At 30.4% G+C, this 22,794-nt stretch overlaps 1 protein-coding gene across 1 annotated transcript; it reads right to left on the bottom strand.

Moving 5' to 3' along the window:
• Nucleotides 1–1,915: 1,915 nt before the first annotated feature.
• LOC130932721 (uncharacterized) lies at nucleotides 1,916–7,022 on the bottom strand. Its single transcript, XM_057862129.1, has 8 exons — nucleotides 6,922–7,022; nucleotides 5,234–6,503; nucleotides 5,025–5,115; nucleotides 4,747–4,904; nucleotides 4,612–4,663; nucleotides 3,704–3,783; nucleotides 3,508–3,601; nucleotides 1,916–3,372 (listed from the first exon to the last, which is right to left on the bottom strand). Exons 2-8 carry the CDS (start codon nucleotides 6,392–6,394, stop codon nucleotides 2,858–2,860), a joined length of 2,151 nt encoding a protein of 716 aa, XP_057718112.1. The 5' UTR covers nucleotides 6,395–6,503; nucleotides 6,922–7,022; the 3' UTR covers nucleotides 1,916–2,857.
• Between the last annotated feature and the right edge of the window lie 15,772 nt (nucleotides 7,023–22,794).

The following is a 22,794-nucleotide window of genomic DNA, read 5'->3' as shown; positions in this document are numbered from 1 at the left end:
ATAAGTGCCTCTCTCTTTTGTTAAAACTCTTCAAAGATATATATTGTTTTCCCTAAAACAAGTTTAAAATGACTTTCCATCAAAGGCTTTTGAAAAAAATAGTCTAAATATTTAAAACATGAGAAATGCCAAAACAAAAGAAAGAATTCATTATTCTATTAGAAAATCGATTATTGAACTTTTTTTTATTGGAACCAAGCAATTCTCAGATACAAGAATCAATTCCTTAGTAAAGTTTTATTTGAAAAGTTAATTGTTTAATTTCTTTGACCGGAAACCTGCAACAGTTAATTTTGATAAAATTTTACATTTTCACTTAAATTGTAATAGATATAAATTTTGAAATTCCTATAAATAGAAATAATTGAATCATATATCATATCTAAACATCATTCTAAGCTTTCGTATTCTTTCATATCAATTTTGCAATATGATTTTACACAAATTTGAGAGATCAGTCTAAATACTTTACAACAAACAATTTTAGTTTAAGGCCTACATTATTCAAGCAATATTGGACCTCATTCATGCACTAACGCATGCAATTTCTCTATAGAAACGTTCTCAAAAGTGCTCTCTCCTCTCTCCCGTTCTCTCGAATTCTTCCATGATTATTTTTTCCCATTTTACATTTACTATATAATCTCTTTTGTTATGTTAAATTGTAGATAAAATAAACTGCATATATATGAATATCCCACCTTCCCAAAATTTAATAATAGAACTTGTATTATATTGCTTGTACATGTCAATGTGTATCGCTTAAAGTATATAGTTTAGAGTATTGATTTTAAGTTCAAGCAGAAGCAGAACAATAATGCATCCCCTCTTCTGTGCACTAATTCATCACTATATATATATATACCTCGTTGGACACGTGAAGTTGCCATATTCTCTAAGATCATATTATATTTTCTGAATAATTCCTGGTCCAAAAGTTAATGCATTGTTGCAACTTTCAGCGATGCTAAACTACTCTTCTAACTATACTAAATATATTTCTCCATCTATCTTGTACAATAATTATTTTTTAATGTAGAATAGAAACAGAGGAGTAGATCTAAAGTATGATTTGAGAATTTGTAAGTTTAAAACTAGTTTATTTGTATAACTCTTTTATATAATAAGCATGTTAAAGTTAATTTATGTTTATGTACTTTCTGTTGAAAGAAGTTATTTTTTTTTCTCTAAATATGCTTTGCTAAAAGTTCTTTTAACATAATCTATTTTGTTTAGGTTGTTTAAAAAACGCACATTATGATAATAGGATTTAAGGGATAGCAAGCTAAGTTGGCATACACAGGAATTCAACCGGTTAAATCACTTTTTTATTATTTAATATTTAATATTTTGTGTTAATTTTGTAACATGATAATAATTCTAGAATAATCATATTCTACATATACCATAAGCTTCAAAACAAGTTAGTTATGCTTATAACTTGTTTTTCTAGTTCAAAATGATAAACTTTTAGTTACTCTTAAATGTTACCCAAACAAACTAAACTTTATGCAAGAGCTATTTAGTGAAGTTTCAAAATACGAATTAAATATTTAACTTGAATTTTGCATCAACCAAGTTTGTCAAGTTTTGTTTCAATTTTTAACTCTTTTTTTGTAGAAAAAAAAACTTGAAAAAATTAGAAAGGGTAATTTCCTCAAGATATTATTCAAAGATTCGGTCTCTGACTACTCTGTTAGCTATAGTTACTAGTTAGAGACAATTGACCTGAAACAGTGTACACCACAAATCATTGTGTGGACAAAAATTAATGTTCCTCAAAAGTGCGATTCCACGCGTTTTTAATTCAACAAAAATTAATATATAAAGAAACTTATAATGGGCTAATCCACTTTATATTAAATTCATATATTGTTTTTTCTTATGCATTTATGGAAATTACAAAATAGATACATACACAAGTAAATTACAAAATTTAGAAATCTGGGCACAAATGATCAAGAGTAGAAAATTAAATTAGTGAGGATATAAGATGTTGTAATTTCTCAACTAATCAAAATTTATGTGAGCTATGAGTCAATGACATTGTTAGCATAAATATGAGTGCAGTGAGCTATAGACTAAGACTAGTTTGTATTTGTGGAATGTGAAGTAACATCATCATCCAAAAAATAAAAGGAACATCTTCAAGAATCACAAAATGACTGTCCCAATCATCATCATCATCTTCATATCAATTCCAACCATAAGCTTTCATGGCCCCTACCACGAGCTTGATAGCATGATTGGCAGACAAGGAGATTTTTAATTAGTTATTGCGGCCAATGATGAAACCGAAAAGCATCCCCTCACCACCATTTCTATCTTGAGTAACAAACTCCAGCCACCAGCTCTTGAATCAATCTCTCTCCCCATGATCCGATTCAAGAAAAAGAAGAGCATTTTCCAAAGGTCCCACTCACTCAATCAATGCGTTATGATGATGATGAAGATGATAGTTGATAATATCTCATAGGCCCTATTCCAAGTCCTAAAACATGACTTTGCATCTTTCTTGAGGGCCACCTTATTCTTGTGCAAGAAAAGGCAAATCAAGATTGAGTGTCAAGACAAGCAAAACATGTCCACTTGTGGATTTTTCTACCAGGATTATATCAGAACTTTGAATCACATTAATGCCGCCACATGTCAGCAACCGATATGTGATCTGAATCACCTGAAATCCGAAACGGGGCCCCCTGAAACGGGTTAGGTCTGACCTCAACCTGCACAGTTACTGATGCTGCTGTTACATCACTGTGTCTCCAAGAACTTCAGCAGCATGTAATTAAAATTTGCCCGAGCAAGGCCATGGAATCGTGATTATGTCATTCAATATAGGAAGAGTGGTTTCGACTTAAACTAGTACTGGCAACCCGTAATTGTGGAACGATTTTATCCGGCCATCCCAGCCGGCTGTCAAAATAACCAGACCCCATGCGTGACAATTGGATGTGCACTTGCAAGAAGATTTCAAGAACTTGTATGCGGATTTATGAATTGATGATATTTTAGCCTTGGGGGTTGAAATAGGAAGCTTCTCCTCAGGCCAAGTCGCAGATCCCTTGGGAAGAGACTCCGAGGAGATATCTCGACTTAGAGAAAATGAAGCGGCAGGGTTGAGACACATTGCTTGTGGTGACCCCTTGGCGAAGAAATCTAATTGGCGAGCACTTTCAAAACCACACCAAGGTACTGCGACCGATGCATTCGAAAAGAATCGCTCGCAGGACTTAATCTTCTTCGCTTTCGTGGAGCTAGACTCATTGTCAGAAACATTCCACAGATATACATTAGAGTCTTCGCATGCCGACAAAATATGCTTCCCATCCGAAGTAACAGACGCAGACATTTGTCCCGCTGCACTAAGGCCTAAAAGCAAAATATAAAATTTCCTTAGTACACAAACAATAAACAGAATGAGAACATGAATATGAAGATGATCTTTCAATAATTAAGGTATGCTGTTGAGATCTATGAAAGTTCTTAAGAAATGTAGGAACGTACCTTCGTATTTACTAACCACATTAAGCCCATCAAGGATTCTGACTTTTGAATCAGCACAAGTAACCATAACTTTGTTAGAATCTTGTGGAAGAAACTGAAATTAATAACATAACAGTTAATATTAGAGAAAAAGGAGTTTCAAGGGAGAAAAGACAAAGGACTCATTGGCAGAAAAATCAGAAGTAAACGGAAGTACCTGAAAACCAGTTATTCCTCTGCAAGGAAGTTTCTTTTTACCAAGCAAGCATAACTGGGAATCTAACTGTAAGTGATTCTCTGGTAAAAAATTAAATAAAAATAAAAATAAGAGAAAAATAAGCAGGAACAAGAACCCAGCCCTTAAAATTGGCCAAATCCTTGAAGCTTTAGTACTATACTAGTATTTTAAGGCACAAAAAATAACATTATATCCTCTTCTCATAAGCCTCACATCCTGTCAATTAAAAAATATATAGACCATAAAATATATAGAAAATTCATGAAATAAAATGACTGCGAGAATTTATCCATACATACAATATAGGTAGCCAATTAACTACAGATGACATGATCTATTTCAATTCAAAGCATGTAATGGAGCACATGATCTAAGGAGTAAGGACCAATACTTCATGGATCTAAGATTAAGTTTTTGAATTAGCTTTATTTTAGGTTCAAAACAGCTTGATTAGGGGGGAAGGGAGCAGCCCGATTCAAAGCATTTCTCGTTATGTAAGGTCCAAATAAGGGTCACACCCAAAATTACCTTTTTCAAAATAAGCACTAAGTAAGTTTATCCTACTAAAAGTTCTAGTCATGAGGATTTGGAAAGTATACAACAAATAACAGTCCAAAGCAAAATGCAATCACAATGACCATCTATCAAGTCCATGCAGAAAATACAACTCACGAAACAAATATGAAAATCAGGCACCTAACTTGTGCAGCAATAGAGTAAAGAAAACTATGCTCTTTTATTACTCTTCAGAATAACAATCACCAAGCATCAAACAATTTTGAAATGCAAATTCCACACACCCCATACAATTATCATGGATCAACCAAATGCAGCTAATTGACATTTAGAGGAAAGAAAAAAAACACAGGAATATATCGATATGATACCTGATAGAGTGTAAAACCGGCAATTGCCTGTCATGGACCCAATAATCCCTCCCTGTATAAAGAATATCAGTCACCTGATATTAACTACCATAAAATCCTGTATTCTAGAGATTTAAACCAATTAAGAAATTGTACCTGACCATTCGGCCGATAACAAACTGCAGTCACAATTTCCCGGATATCAGTCCAATCAACAACATGACAATCAGGAACTTCCCAGATGCGAACTTTTCCATCGATAGATCCACTGATGAAATAATTATCATCCACAGGATTGAATTGTATGCATGTCACTACAAGGCATTTCCAGACAACACAATAACAGTAAGCCATATCCAAATGATGAAGAAAACTAGGTAGTTCCATCAGAAACTTGAACTGGAAAACAAGAACAGAAAGGCGGCGAAGCATACCATAGTTACTATGTGGAAAAACTTTCAAGCAGAAGTCGTGTCCCACTTGCCATAGACGGACAGTTTTGTCAACTGAAGATGACAGCAGACACTGAATCAAAATTAAGACAAAGAACTGAATCAATTACTCAATTACCATGCATTTAATCAATACTAGAATGACAGAATGTATGCTTAAATCACTAACTGTAATTATGACATCGACTCACATTATTGGTTGACCAAGAGAGATCCAGAATTTCACCTTCATGACCATGGAACTCATGCAATGGTTTCTCCAACAGCCGAAAGACCTTGGGAGGGAAAATAATGCAAGCCGAATCGGATGTTTTATTCAGGCCTTTCACTTTGCTCAATTTCTCCTTCTCCAGAAATAAAGGTGTTAATTCAGATAGATTATTCACTGTAAAGTAAATGCAGGATGGATCAACTTCTGGAATGTCAACTTCATTACATGTCTCGTCCTCAACCACTTTCCACAATCTCACAATGCCATCTTCGCCGGCACTGGCAAGAAACCGGCCGTCAGGGCTGAATTTCATGGTCAAGATTGAGCCTCTATGTGCTTGAATATCTTGGCCCATGTAAAGAGCTGAAAGTTCCTTTGTTTGCTTCCGGCATTGCCGGACCTTAACCTTCTGAATCCTCTTTGACCCTGAGAACACACATCCGCCATAGTGTCTTCTGCTATCAGATTCCCCTTGCCTATCAACCATGCAACTCATTGAACCAAATCTTTTGAACCAACCCTTATTGTTCCTCTTGGACCTCTGCTTCAAGGCATCTATGTCCTTAGACTCCTTACATATCTTCCCATGCTGGAAATTCTTAGAAACACAAAAGAAGTACTCAGAATCTTCGCATTCCTCGGCTACATCTCGCTGATCCGAGCCTGCATTTCTTCCACCATCATTCCTCTCCCTGTATAGCCCCACCGGATCCAGATTCCACCTCACTCCACTCTCCAATCTCCCATCTCGGCACGGCATGTTCTCCACCAAATTAAACTCCTCTGAAGAATCCATCCTTGACAAACAAGATACCGAAGGCTGATTCGAACAAAACTCCTCCTTGAAACAAGAACTTGTTGTTACACTCGGACTACTATCTTCCATCATATCTATATCCCCTTCCATACCATCAACATCTACCGAATTCTCGAGAGTAACTTGATCCTTATTGAGTCCCATCCACTTCATAAAATTAATCCTACGCTCATGAACACTAGGGGGACTCCGAATCCAAACTTGATACCCAAAGTCATTGAAGACCACATCCTTATTAGGACTTGAATTAGCTTCAGGGGTGTCAGTACCATCTGATATTGCATCAAAGAATGGACATTCTTCATCTTCACTGAAGCTATCCATTATTATTCTATTCTTGTTCAACCCATGAACTCACTCTTCTGGAAGAACTACCATATCAACAACTTGGAATGTAGTTAAATTAAATCCTTCTCTTCACCCAGATAATTAACTACACACATCAGGGAGAACAAAAAAAAATAAAAAAATGCAAAGAAATCAACATCAGACAATAAGCATGTTTAATAAGAGAGCAATGGTAAAACAAGAAAGAAGAGACTCATTACAGATCCAAAACCACAGGCATTGAACCTAGTTTTATGAAGAACAAATAAAGTGTAGTGTCCAAAATTTCAATTATAAATCAATGGTGAGAAATTAAACAAGAGAAAACGGGACGAAAAGAGAAAAGAAATATATATTTTTACTTTTTTATTCCAAAAAGAAAAAATGAAAAAATGCATAAGAAAAGAAAAAAAGAATTTTAGAGAGAAGAGTGTTTGGAGTGGGAGGTAGGGGTTTTACAAAAAAGAAGTCTGTTGTTTGTTTTTGGAAGGAAAGGAAAGGAAAGGAAAGAAGGAAGTGCTTACAATGGGTTTTGTTTGTTTATTTTTGTGTGAAGAAGAAGATTATTTCTTGAAATTGAGGAGGGCGCAGATCGAAGCAGAACATGAAGGAGAAGAACCGTCCATCAAACTTTTCAACATTTTTTTTGGTGTGAACTATAGTGTTTTATCTTAAAATTTGTTATTTTTTTAATAATATGTACTTATTTGGACGTTATTATTTTGATAAAAAAAATTTAATTTTTTAATTTTTTAATATATTTGATAAATTTTTAATAATAAAAATAAAAATAATAAAAAAAAATTTTTAGAAACTGTAATTTATATCTTTTTTAAAAAGATTTTTTTTTAAAAAAATATATTTTTTATGTAATAAATAAATAAATAAGTACTTTTATATTATTATATCCAAATATAATTGATAGATAAAAAAAATTTTTTGCATGAGATATCTAAACATAAAATTACTTTTACTTTTTTATAAGATTTATTAAAAAAAGATAACTCAAAAAAAGATCTTTTTTTAGAAACCCACCCAAACAAACCATATATTTAACGTTTAATTTTATTTTTAATATTTTTATTAATTTAATTTTATTTATAATATTTTTTACTTATATTAAAATTATTTTTTAATTTTATCTTTAATATTTTACGTAAAATTAATATCTTAAAATAATTTTTACATAAATAAAAAACATAAAAAATAAAATTCAATATAACTAAACATTAGAATAATTTTGAAAAATATAGAATACTAGAGAAAAAAAATATACTTAATTTTTTCTTTTTGTTTTCGCTGTCTTCGAAGTTCTCTTTAATACACAAACAAATAATACATAAATAAGAGAAGAAGTACAATTAAACGTTTTTTTCCTTTAACGTACAAAAAATCCAAAATTATTATTAATTGTGGATTTAAGAATTTATCAAAAATAAAAATATATTAGGGTTTCGAAAAAAATAATTAAGAAAATAAAAAATAAAAAGTGTTAATTTTTTGGTATATTTAATGTAAAAAAGAACTACAACTTTGTATCTGCTTTATATTTTTACTTAAATTTTTTTAATTGCAATGTTATTAAAAAAATATTCTTAAGACTCTAGCAACATGTAATCTAGAATTAAGTTTTAAAGTAGTTTTTCTCTCACCCATTAAAATAATATAATTTTAATCATATTAATTATATTTTTATAGTAAAAATTTAATACATTAATTTTTAACAACGTGATGAATCTTTTAATAAAAAAAGATAAATAACATGATCTTATATATTTTTATTAATTTTAGAGACATAATTAACATAATTAAAATTTTAAAAATTATTTTAATATAAAGAACTAATATGAAAGACCACCTTAAAAACTAAACCCCTTCAATATGCAAGGAAGAATAAAAAAATGGGAAGTTTATGCAAGGAAGAATATGAATATACGAGCCAACGAATTATAGTTGGAATAACATAATTTTTTTATACTTATTTAAGATGGGGTTTAAAATTTTCTATCTTTAGTTAAAAAAAATACAAATATACAATCATTTAATATTAGTTTGTAAAATAGTTCATGTTCAGTGGTCACTTTCTAAAATTTTAAAAAGTTGTATATTTAATAAATCAACATGCTATTATTTTTACAATTATCTTTTTATAGTTGAGGGAGGATAACATGAATTTTCATTTATTTTTAATTTACTTAAAATATAAAAGTGGATACTTATTATTTATTTAGAATAAAAAAAAATATATTAATCGATATTAACATAAAGTAATATTATATATTTAAATTTTTTTATGAACTAAATGTAAATAAATTAAATAATAAAATTTAAAATAATATTAATTATAATTAATTTTTGTTATGTTAAATCAATTTGATTAAATTTAATTAAAAAAAACTTAAATTTATAGTATTATTTATTGGCGTATGGCCCGAGAAAGGAGATTTGAAGTAGGGGAGTGTAATGGTACCAAAAAACAGAGGGGCACGTGTGGTATTTATAGTAGTAGTAAGCCAACACTCTTGCTCCAAAAAACATCTTGATGGAATCAAATGCAAAGGAAGGGAGTAATTTCTTGAATGAGAAAATAAATAAATAAATAATTTATTTTTCCTGTCGATCTCTCTGTAATTTTATTAAAATTTTAATTATATATTTATATTTTAATTAAATTTTTATATTATTTTTAATTTTATAATTAAATCTGTTTTATATTAAAATATTAAAATTAATAATATTTTTAATTTATAAAAAATATTCTATTGATTTTAATATTTCTTATACTGATAAAAATTTTAAATTTTTTTATTTGAATGGTCTTTTTGTATTTTTTTTAGATACTTTTTTGTAAATAAGATAATTAATTATTAAAATAATTATTTGTGAAAATAAAAGATTAATCACTTATTTGTCATTGTTATATTCTTTTTAGTTTTATTTTTACTTTATCTAGACACACATTTGAATCTAGTTTTTATATTATTTATGAAGTTTGGTTATAAATATTAATCAATTTTGATTATAATTTTTTTTATAAATGTGAATTTCGTTTAATATTTATAAAATTGGATTATAAATGTAAATATAAGATTATTCTGCATTTTTATATAGGTTATATTTTTATTAAATTTTTAATTAAGTCTTTATAATTTAAAAATTTATAATTAAATTATTATTTTGTAATTAAATCTTTACATTAGATAAAAAAATTATCTAATATAAAAACTCAGTTACTTTAAATTAAAAAAAATTAATTAAAAAATTAATAAATTTTATAGATCAACAGTGTTATTAAATATATATATATATATATATATATATATATTTGCTAGAATGGACGATCAACTAATTTTTAGTGTTCATGTAACTTTATTGTATAAATCTTTGTTGAAAATTTCATGAGAATCAATTCAGATTAAAAAATGAACTATTGGAGTGACATTTTTACTTTTAATTTTAGTAGAATTAGTTGGCATTTTATGTTTTCTAAACTAAAAAGTTTGTATATTTATTTCATTATTTGTACTTTATTTTTTATTTTAAAAATTGTAAGTACGTTTAAAAGTATTTTTAAAATATATATTTTTTATTTTAACAAATAATGTGTTCAATTTTGTTCTTATATAATATTACTATATTAGTCATTTAAAAAATAACTTTTCAAATATTTCTTTTTATACTTGGGTAGTTTTTACGTTATTTTATCAAATATGACTAGTAGTACTTTTAAAAAGCAAAGGGAAAAAAATCAAATTTTAAAGAGTAATTATTTAAAATTAGTGGCTGAGACTTTAATGATGGTGTTGTTAGTGAAAGACAATAAAGAACCCTCTTGACTCTTACTGGAAGGCAATGAAAAGAATTCTCGGATATTTTTCAGGAACAACCAAGTATGGTTTGAGGTTTAGAAAGTCCACAAACTTCAGAGTTTATGATTTATGCGATTTGCATTGAGCGAGTGACATCGATGATAGAAAGTTTACCAATGGGTATGGAATCTACTAGACCCCAACCTGGTATCATGGGCAAGTAGAAAACAATCTGCAGCCTCAAGAAGCAGTACAAAAGCAGAGTTTAGAGGCATTGCAGATACAGTAACTGAGATAGTTTGGTTGCAAAATTTACCCATTGAAGTCAGAATACCATGCTCTACTAAGCCTGTAGTATAGTGCGACAACCAAAGTGCTGTTCTTCTATCCGCCAACCCAGTCCTACACAATAAATCAAAACACAGACACACTTACCAAATCCCTCTCAGCAGCATCATTTCTCAAGTTCCAGAACTTATTCAGAGTGTTTGAAGCAGACCCTTAGAAGGCCCTTGATTTGAGGGAACATGTTAGTGAAAGACAATGAGAAACCCTCTACAACTCTCTACACTCAGTTCTCACAGCTGAGTCAGTTATGACAGCTCAGCACCAGTTAGTTAGACTTCAGCTCAACACGTAATCAACTTGTAATCACTCATCTCACCCCTTATTAACCATGTACAAAACCCACTGTAACAAACAGATAACTTCACTTTTTCTTTTCACTTTTTCAATGAATTTTTAATTTTACTTTTGTACATAGTTATTAGTAAGGGAATGAGATAAGTGATTACAAGTTGGTTAGGTGTTGAGCTGAAGTCTAATTGACTAATGCTGAGCTGTCATAACTGACTCAGCTATAATGATTGAGTGTAGAGAGTTATAGAAGGTTCTTTATTATCTTTCACTAACCGATGTTAGACAAAAAATATTATTCTTTAAAAAAGCAAATAAATATAAGTTAATATTATTGTCAATTTATATCATATTGTTGTCAATTTCAATATGCTTCAAGAAACTTCTAGTTGATACTAGTAAAGCTGAAATAATTTTATTCAATAGCAATAGAGTGTTAAGACCAAAGGAGCGAGAATATAAGTTATTAACTGAGGTTTGAAAAATGATAAAAATATATTAGGAGTAACTATTAAAATTAAGTTAGTTTATAAATAAAAATTTTGGCAAATATTATAATATCAGTTCAATTCTTTTCAGAAAATATTTAGAAATTCAAAAACTAAGTCTCTCTGGTATCATAGAGAAAATAGAAATCTTAAGTAATTTGTATAAAATCTGGACTCAAAATCATAGTTTATTTTTATTTTTAATTAAAAATTTGAAATAACTATTTTAAAATTTTTAGAGACTATTTTAAAATTTTTAAAATTTTTTAAGAACTGATTTGTATTCGAATTAAATTAGAAAAAAATTATATTATCCAATAAAAATAAATATTAAAAATTATTTTGTATATTTTAAAATTTAAAAATTAAAATATTTAATTTTAAAAATATTAAGAAATGATTTGGATAATTACTTATTTTGTAAAAGCAACTACAATACGAAACTCGCTTTTAAAGTTTGCATATTCACAAAACTTATTAAGGAAGGGGTCAATTGTGACCTTGGTTGGCTAAATAATGTCACACCCTATTTATAGTTAATTAAACTTTAAAATTATTAGAATATTCTTCCTTAAAACATGAGGTAAAATGTTTGTTGTCGCACCCACATTTAAAAGTGGTATAAAAATAAATAAGATACTAAGTCGTACGTATATTGCCGCACTTATATGTTTAATTTAATAATTTTAAAATAAAATTAATAAACTAAATCACATTTTTCAAAAAACTTTTGATATCATAAAAGAAATGTTAATACAAAGAGAACAAAAATAAAATTAGTTTATTAATATCATAAATAGAATTTTAAAATAAAAAAGAAATCTTACTTGGTACTCATGAATGAAAATCTGGATTAAAAAATATGAGCTACACACAAGAGGAAACTTTTCAAATAAAATGAAGCATTGTTGCACAAGTGTTGAGGGAATGTTCAATAGAATAATATAATAGACACGAAACTTGGATTTGTTGCAGAAAGTGGGACATAAATTATGTTTATGGGATTCGAGAAGAGGATATCACAATGCAAGAAACAAGATAACATGACAAAATTTCAAATAAAAATTTTACTTGCACATCAAAGCCAACCATCATTATAAATATATATATAATAATTAACTTATTTTTAATATATATTTTATATTTAATATATATTATATTTTAATAATTAATTTTGATAACTGGTTTTAATATACTTAATATTATTATTTTTTAAATAATGTGCATGTAAAAAATAAAGTGATAGGACTTAGGAGAGTCATAAAGATTTATATTTCTCATAATTTAATCACTCCATTATAGTCTATATTTAATCTCCAAATTTTAGTCTAATTTTCTTTAGTAATATTAAAAAGACAAAAAAATTTAAACTTATCTTATTTAATATTTATTAATATTAATTTATTATTAATCAATAAATATTAAATAAGACAAATTTAAATTATTTTTGGCTAATTTTTTTATTATTAAATATTTTTTTAACTATTTATGAAGCCTAAATCACATCTATCTGATTGATAAACCTTTACAAATATAGTGCTTGACACACCTCTAGGGTTGCTCAATCATCCTTTTGTGTATAATTCTCAATCAATCTTAGAAACGCAAGGAATATCTAGTAATAATAACAAGATTATTGAGATAAACATAAATGTATATGAGCTTCCTTAAAGAGCAAATATTATTACAGATGAAAGAGTGCGGTTAATAAATCTTTTAAGATAGAACAATTTTATGTCCCAAGCAATCACAATAACAACCGGAAAACAATATTTTTTTTTTTCAAAATATTTGTCCATTTTTACTCCCAAGATAACATTAATTATTACATATATTGACTTATTTAAGCTAATTTTATTTATATTTATATAATTTTAAATATTATCAAAATTTATATGTATTATTTTCTTGGGCAAGTTACGTTATTAAATTGTTACACCCTCAATATTACGCAAATGCATTGTTTCAAAATTCAATACGCAAATACGTTGTTTTACAATTCCATATAAACCGCTACTACCAGTAGCGGTTTACAGGTGTGCATAAACTGCTACAACCAGCCGCGAATTATGTGTGTGCGTGTGTGAGGGTAAATCGCTGCTGGCAGCAGCAATTTACGTGTGTGCGTGTGTGAGTGTAAACCGCTATAGGCTATAGCGGTTTACGTGTAGTGTGCTACCTATATAGTCAATACATATATATAGTTTCGTCTCCTTATATTGTAATTAAAATATAAATGTTATACCAAATAATTTTATTGAAAATTAAATAAACAAAAGTCACATGTATATATTTTTTAAAAAATAATGTAAATTGTACTATCTTTTAAGAATTAATTGAGGTAATGTATAATTCGGTTAGAGAGTAAATTACACCAAAAACAAGAACAAAAAATACTGTTTTAATATATTATGTGTATAATACATCTATATATCTCCCTAATTTTATATACTCACGTATCTTTTTATTTTGTATATGTTTGATTAAAAATATTATTTATATACTAAAATAAATTATAAATTATATAGGTGTACGTCTTTTATGTACTCGCTGTAACATCTTAATTAGACTTTTCTTGTTAAATATCAGAATTTTTTGTTTGTCTGTTTTTTTTCTTAAAGACAAACATGACTTCTATGTTTTAACTCTTGTTCACTGGAAATAATTAAGTGTAATTTTTACGTTCTGTTCAATTATTAAATTAAAAAATAATTTAAAAAAATATTTTTTTTTGCTAATTTTGCCATTCGATTTTATTTGTAATAAAAAAATCAAGAATAATTATCAGAATTTTTGTATTTTTTTTATAGCTATGTTTTATAAATAAATAATTTTTTGTACTACTATTTTTAGTATTTTTTTATAAGTTTTGATTTTTTTAATCAATTTTTCATTTATTTTGTTTGTTCATAGTAATATGTTTTTTTAGAATTTTTTTTTATATTTTCTAATGCATATTGTTATATTTTTGTAACGGAATTTTTAGTACTCATTATCCATATAAAATTTTTAATTATTTCTATTAATACATATTCTTTTATATGGAACTTAGTTTTGTATGGAACTTAGTTAATTTTTATTTAATTTTGTATAATTTGACTATATAGGCAGTAACACTACACGTAAACCGCTATAGCCTATACCGGTTTACATTCACACACGTAAACCGCTGCTAGTAGCGGTTTACCCTCACACACGCACACACATAATCCGCGGCTGGTTATAGCGGTTTATGCACACCTGTAAACCGCTACTACTAGTAGCTGTTTATATAGAATTGTAAAACAATGTATTTGCGTATTAGATTTTGAAACAATGCATTTGCGTAATATTGAGGAGGAAACAATTTAATAACGTAAATTGCCCTATTTTCTTAATATATGTATGATTTTTATTAGTTTTTTACAGTTACTTTTAGAAAAAAATACTCTTAATGAGCACTAAAAAGGTTTAATTATATATTAAATGTGACTATTATTTATATTTAAATTATAATTAAGAAGAACCTATTAAAAAATATTTAAGAGCATGAATAACTTTAGTTAGAGTTTATTTGAATGCTATTAAATTGTTAAAAATTATTTTTTAATAAAAAATATATTTCTTAATGTGTTTGAAAAAAATTTAATAGTAAAAATAAAAATATTAAAAAAATAAAAATATTTTTTATAATTTATAATTTATATTTTTAAAAGATATTTTTAATTTAATAAATAAATATTTTTATATTATCGCACCCAAATATAATTATTAGACAAAAAAATTATATGAAATATCTAAATATATATTTTTTAAAAAAATTCATAAAAGTTCAGCCAAATATTCTTTTATATGTGAAAAAATGACACGATCATATGTCATGAGATATCTAAATGTCATTTTTTTCTTTTATTTTTAAAATAATGATACTACATGACAAAATTATTTTGATAACTAATAAATTTAACTAAATTGGTAAAATAGTTTGTTGGTACGATAAAAATTAATTAAAAATAGGGAGAGACATATAAAAAGAAAAAGAAAAAAGGACTTGATTGAATTTAGTTATAAAATAACTGTATTTTAGTTTATTTTACTAAAATATCTATTAATAACTATTATAATTATATATATAAATTAGTTATAATTATTTAATTGATTTAAATAATAATTAACCAAGATATTATTGTCTACTTATAAAGAAAATTTTGTTATTCTTTTAAAATAATTTTTAATAAATATATCATTTTTAACTATTTAATATTTTATCTTTTTAACAATATTTGCAAAAAAGATCTATCAAAATCAAATTCTAATATATTTAAAAGTTAGGTACTTTTATTAGGGTTAGAATTTATGATAATAACTCAAAAATAAATTATATACTTAAAAAATAATAGTATATATCTAAATTTTTTGTAATCAAGTTCAACCAAGTTAGTCTAACATAATAAAAATAAATTATAATTAATATTATTTTAAATTTTATTATTTAATTTGGTTAAATGAACTTGGTTTATAAAAAAATTTAAATATGTAACATTACTCGTATTTAAATATTATTGTAAGGGTAAAAAACCATAATAAGCCAACTGGCTCAAAAAATAACGTAAATACGCCAAAGCAAAAATCGTTTCAGCAATAAGCCAGACCGCATTTTTATATAATTCGAACCAGCTTGGTTCGAACTAGAAATGGTAGTAATTCGAACCAGGGTGGTTCGAATTAGGTTATTTTATTTGTTAATAAATCGAACCAACCTGGTTCGAATTATGAATGAATGTAATTCGAACCAAGGTGGTTCGAATTAGGTTATTTTATTTGTTAATAAATCGAACCAACCTGGTTCGAATTATGAATGAATGTAATTCGAACCAAGGTGGTTCGAATTATAGGGAGAAAGGGTTTTCCGTGTAAATCGAACCGGGCTGGTTCGAATTACACAAATCATAGGTCGAACCAGACCGGTTTGAATTAGGGTGAGACTGACTGAGCTGTTTATCTATGGACGAGGCAGATCCGAATCGGCCAAAGAGGTATTATTTAAAGACAATAATTAAAATAAAATATTATTCAGTAATAAAAATTAAATATTGGAAAGTGTCCAAACTATGGAAAAAAAAGTACAAACCACTATCATACATGATTGAACTTTAAAGAAAAAAATACATGAAACATGACTCATCTAAACAGATGCGACCCAGTGCCACAGCGAGGGGGTACCCGTGCCCTCTGACCTCGGCGGATCAACGGCTCCACATCCTCGATGTCATCCTCGTCATCCGGTGGGGCAGGCTGTGCTGGTGGCGCAACATGCAGGGGTGTCGCCGAAATCCCTGCGACAGACTGTGATGCAGCGGTGAAGGCGGATGGAGGAGTACCTCCGAGACGGAACTGGTGACCAGCGGATGAGGATGGAGGCTCATTCAGATCAACATCTAACGGGGCCTGTGTGCCTGAGGTCTGACCACCACTGCGCGGAGTGGCCTCCCCCTGCATGATGGCGCTGATCTCGTCAAGGAAGCGTGGACTCCCGAAGTCCCCAACAAGCGTGTCTGACCCAATGAAGTCTGACCACTGTGATCCGGGGATGCGCCAAGGTGTCCCCCCCTGCTCAGGCTGGTCATCGGCTGGCACACCAACGAAGTAATCTCCAAGAGGGCCTGATCCAAGTACAGCATCACCTGTGTAAGCCCCGGCACCCATCCCTGTACCATACAACTCACCTGCATGACCATGATCGTGTGTGGTAGTACCAGCAGATGCAGCAGCCCCTGAACCACCCCCACCAACGGGCCGATGCTGATCGTCGGTGTCGTCCCGATGGTCAGGACGACCCCTCGCCCTACCTCGCCGGCCTCGTCCTCCGCCTCTAGCGGGACCGGCGTCGTAATCATCGTGCACACCAAGGTCAGGGAACCTCCACTCACGCTGGCTCCTCCGTGTCCCCACACCCATCCTCCTATCAACCCTACGCCTGTCCGGCACGTCCTCCTGACGATCCATGTCAGGAACTCGCCCCGGACCCCGCTGTGAGGCCTCTAATGGAATAGGAACTGCTCTAGGATCCCCCAACTGCGACTCCGGAGACAAGAACCTCTTACCATACTGACGCCACCAGTCAAGGAACGCATGCGAAGGACCGGGGTCGCCTACAACGTCGAACCTCAGCACACAGTCCTGACGAGAGTCCCAAAGGAGATGCCACATCTGCAAAGTATACGGGAACCATCGATCGCCGCCTCTACCGTCCTTGGACATCAAAAAGTCAATGTTCAGGGCGAGATGCGGAATGGGCTGAACCCCACCAAACTGCGGAAGAACACGATCTATCTGATGCCACTCTATCACAGCAAAGTAGATCAGCGCCGTCACAGAGCGCCACAACGCCATATGCCGAGGCTCCAAAACCTCTGGATGCACAACCTGAAGTACGTCCGGAGTAGTATACGGCATCCATAGAAACTGCAAAAGGAACTCACCCTTGTCAGGGCAACTTTATCACACAACTAGAAATGCTAGATTCTAAAAGGAGACTTGTTAAGTAGCATACTCACCTCCCCATCCTGTAACATGTCTATCCTGAGCCTCCACATCTCCACTCTAGGACCCTTCTCGCTCCCGGAAGGGTTGTAACCTGACCATCTGCACCATACACATTTGTTACATGAACAGAAATATTAATGACTATGCAGTTATGTATGTCAAATTGAAATAGAGAAGGCATAGTATAGTACCTGGATGCCAATGGCCAGCTCGACTCCTCATATCCTGCTGGCCTAAATCGAGGAAAGCGCCAAAAGATCCAAGACTGGAGCAGCTGAAGCGGGCCCGCTAACTTGACCACATGTCTGTTTGCCACTCGGCACATGCACCGGTACAACCAAGCCAGTGCGGCGGAACCCCAGCTGTAGGTACCCATCTCCTCCAGCCTAGCTACGTACGGGAGCCATCTGATGTGAATCCGGTTCCCGGACTTGTCCGCAAACAGCTGCGTGCCCAACAACATCATGATGTACGCACGGGCATAACGGCGCACAGTCTCATCATCAGCATCCTCAGGGCACTCCCCGAAGGTCTCCTGAAACCAGCTGCAGTTCACTGCGTACTTCTGAACCTGGCTGGGAGGAGGTATAACTCCGAGCAACTCCTGGAACCAGACCCAGGCTGGACGGCCACCCTCGATGTATATATGGAACTCGGACAAGCACCCGCTCACGTAACGGCCGTCCACTGGCAAACCCAGCTGGTATGCCACGTCCTGGAGTGTGATGGTGCACTCTCCGAACGGCATGTGGAACGTGTGCGTCTCTGGACGCCATCGCTCTACGAAAGCACTGACAAGAGCTTCGTCTAGCCGGAACCATCGGTCGTTCAGCCTTGCAAGATGGTATAGACCTGCCATCTGCAAGTACGGAACGTATCTGTCATCAAGTCGCATGCCCTGCTGCCGCCGCATGCTCCTAATGCATCGCTGGGGCTGCTCACAAAATGAAACGCTCAGTTAGAACCGGCTTGAAATCCAACCACAACCATAAGCAGCATCATAAATCATCAACATACCATTCTGCTAAATAAGACCGCATAACATTACATGAAAGATAACCATAATAAGAAAACAAATCCATAGACCGCACAACTAAACCGCATAAATAAACCAGCCTAACGAGAATCACCTACCCTAAACCACTAACATAAACCGTTTGCATAAACCACTCGCAAAAACCGCTAACACAAACCACCAACATAAACCACCAACAGAAACCACTAACAGAAACCACTAACTTAAACCACTAGCATAAACCACTAACAAAAACTACTAACATTACCCACCTACATAAACCACTAACATAAACCACTAACATAAACCACCATCTAACCCACATGCAAAACCACTAACATAAACCACCAACAGAAACCATTAACTTAAACCACTAGCATAAACCACTAACTTAAACTACTAACATAAACCACCTACATAAACCACTAACATAAACCACTAACATAAACCACCATCTAACCCACATGCAAAACCACTAAGGCACAAATACCGCTAGAATAAAAAATATTTCCGTACTAACCTCCTCCTCGATCACCCCGGCTATATGAGCGACTCCGTCCAACCGATATAACCGTGCCGGATCGTCCCCCATGAGCAGAGTATTCCGTTCAGCTATTATTCGGAGAGAATCTCGGTCGTTTTCTCTGAGATTTTGTGGGGTAGGGGGGAGGAATAAGAGTTCGAATGAGGGTGATTCGAACTCCTTATATAGCCGAATCAAGAGTAATTCGAACCACCTTGGTTCGATTTATGAAGGAGAGTAATTCGAACCAGCTTGGTTCGAATTACATGCTTTGCAATGGTAGTAGTTCGAACTAGCCTAGTTCGAATTATGTGTGAGTGAAGTTCGAACCACCTTGGTTCGAATTACGTTGAAATAACAACCTCTAATTCGAACCACCCTGGTTCGAATTACTACCATTTTGAGTTCGAACCAAGCTGGTTCGAATTATATAAAAATGCGGTCTGGCTTATTGATGAAACGATTTTTGCTTTGGCGTATTTACGTTATTTTTCCACTCATTTGGCTTAATATGGTTTTTTACCCTTATTGGAATGATCTATAATAGCTTCATTTAATATGATTCAAGAGTATCGCCTATTTATTGGTAACGAACAAATAAAAAAAAAAGTCAAATAATAAAGTGTCAATCAATATCAATTTGATTAATAGACAAATATTCTAATATTGTTTGACAGTTATATTTTAACAATATTTTATTATTAAAATATTTTAATAGAAATACTTTATGAGCTATTTGACAATTCAAAAACAATTTTAATAATTTACTATGTATTTTTTCTTGTGCAACATTCCAAGGAGTGTTGCTAATCAATGTTGACCGTAATGATATGTCTAAATGAATACAAACACACATTTTACTTGGCTGCATGCAAGCATCAAATCAAATCATTAATACCAATCATTATATAATTAATTAAAGTTGAATAAATAAGTTAAAAACTGCATGGGGATTTTTTGTCTATCAAGTTTCTTCATCGATGGCGTTACATATAACATGATTGATAGATGCATTCTAACAACCATTAAATGATTTTAAAATAATTGGGTGGAGGTGGAGCATAGTGTAAAAAAGGTATATAATAATGAACGACCTAATTATAAGTGCTTATAATTGGATTGGTCTCAAGGCAAATTACATAAAAATCAAGTTATACTATTGTAACTTTAAGTCTTTAACCATGAATCAAACAATTATGTTATTAATCAATATATTTTGTTGGGATAATATTTTATAACAACTATGGTATATAAAAAATTAATTATAGTGCTGTAAAAATATTTAAAAATTATCATTATCTACTCCCAATTTATATGAAACTGATTTATGTATTGTAAAGGTATATTTGAAATAACATTTTATATTAAAAATGAATTTAATTTTGATGTACTGTCAGTGTAAAATAATTTTACACGTAATATTACATCAATAAAAATAATTATCTTTTACATTGACTGCGTGAATGATCATTTAAAAGAATGAATGTGATTACACGATTGTATAAAATATACTATTAGTATATTAAAATTAAATTTATTAAAAAAATTTTAAAAATTTCTACCTTGATCTACTACGTACTGGATATATAATATAAGCACGACTTTTGATAAACTTCTTACAATACCCAACAGAATGCTTTTGTCGCTATATCCAGTAAATTGTTCTGTGTAAATATATATATAGAATTTCTATTAGAATTGATGAGCCAAGAACAATGAGGCTACACAAACCAATTGTGATTACAATGGTATAGTAGGCTCCTTAATTAGTTATAGGTTTACAACCATCCCACATCCATAATAAAAATTGTTATTAATCACTTATAATATATAAAAAATATAAATTTAATATCTCAAAAAAATTATTAAACAATTAATAAATAAATTTAATTATTGGTCTCTTCAACGACAAATCTAAAAACTTTGATATTCGAAACCGAATTTTATATAATTTTTGTAATTATCTCTTTTGTGTATTTTTCATTATATAAAAATAATTTATGCATGATATGTACAATTTTTTTTTAAAAATATTTTCAATGTATATTAGAAGAAAAATTAGTATTTTTTATAAGAAAAAATATTCTAAAATAAATAATGTAATTATTAAAACAAAATAATATAAGTCATTATCTCTACAAAAATAAATATATAGAAATTAATTAAAAAAATATAAAAACATGAATGTGTGACATTAAATTGATTATGTAAAAATACTAGTAAAAAATAATTCTATCATATTATTAAAAATAATTACATATAAAATTATTAAATATTTTTTATTTTATATATCAAGTACATATTTCATATATATACTTCTTTAAAATTTTGAGAAAACTAAGACTACTACTTACCCTTCTTTAAATCCGTGTGGATATATAGCAAATTTGATTATTCTAAAGATTAATTATTTAGTAACTAACTTATAATGTGTACTGAATATTTTTAACAAAATTTATATTTGTTATTGTCTATTATTGAAATTGGACCTAAAATAATTTTAGCTAGGTATGTCCTTTTATACAGCGACCAAATAAAAATGTAACTTAAATGTCAATGAGCCTTAGTTTATATAATATATTTTTTCTTCTCTACCTCAAAAGTCTGGAGTTTAAATCCTATTAATTACAATCGAGAAAAAAAATTTGATAAGTGTGTAAAGAGTGTGTAGATATATTGTGTATCTAAAATTGGGGGTTGTCTAATTTATCTGATAAAAAAAGAAGTAAGTGTATTGTGTACCTAAAATTAGGAGTTGTCCAATTCATCTGACAAAAAAAAAAGAAATGTAACTTAAATAGTATCCATACTAAAATTGACGGATTAGTCTTTGGTCTGTCGAATTAAAAAATACTATAAAAAAAACAATATAGATCAAATGATGTCATTGAACTTAATATGTATTATGTCTACAAAAAAATCGTTCACCCGTTATTTATCTTTTATTTCATCCACTTTTTTGATTGTCTGTTGATTTTCTTCTTATATATTCAAACTATTCGAGACGTAATTTTACTATTTTTTTATAATAGATAATATGAAAAACAAAAAAAAAAAATCTACCTAAAATCTTATGTAAATTTCGTATAAATTTATCCGAATTTTCTCCAAATTTTCTTTTAATTACGAGAGTAAAAATTTAAACACACACCCAAAATATATTCTCGAAACCTATTTTTTATGCAGGCGAACATTGACTTTAGCACTGGAGTCTAATATCCTTGTAGGTAACACCAATCATAACATGGTATCCCGAGATAACTTTGCCTTGTAAGGAGGATTCCTTTGAACATTATTCCATCTTAAGATTTAGAAGACTACTTGCAACCATTTACAATTTTACTTGCTAATTCGAGTAAATTCAATACTATACTTTTTTGCTAGGAACCAAAATTGTTATT

The sequence above is a fragment of the Arachis stenosperma genome, chromosome 6 (assembly GCF_014773155.1).
Source record: "Arachis stenosperma cultivar V10309 chromosome 6, arast.V10309.gnm1.PFL2, whole genome shotgun sequence".
In the NCBI taxonomy this organism is placed as follows: domain Eukaryota; kingdom Viridiplantae; phylum Streptophyta; class Magnoliopsida; order Fabales; family Fabaceae; genus Arachis; species Arachis stenosperma.
The sequence above is the reverse complement of the archived record's forward strand: the minus strand, read 5'-3'. Positions and strand labels throughout refer to the sequence as shown.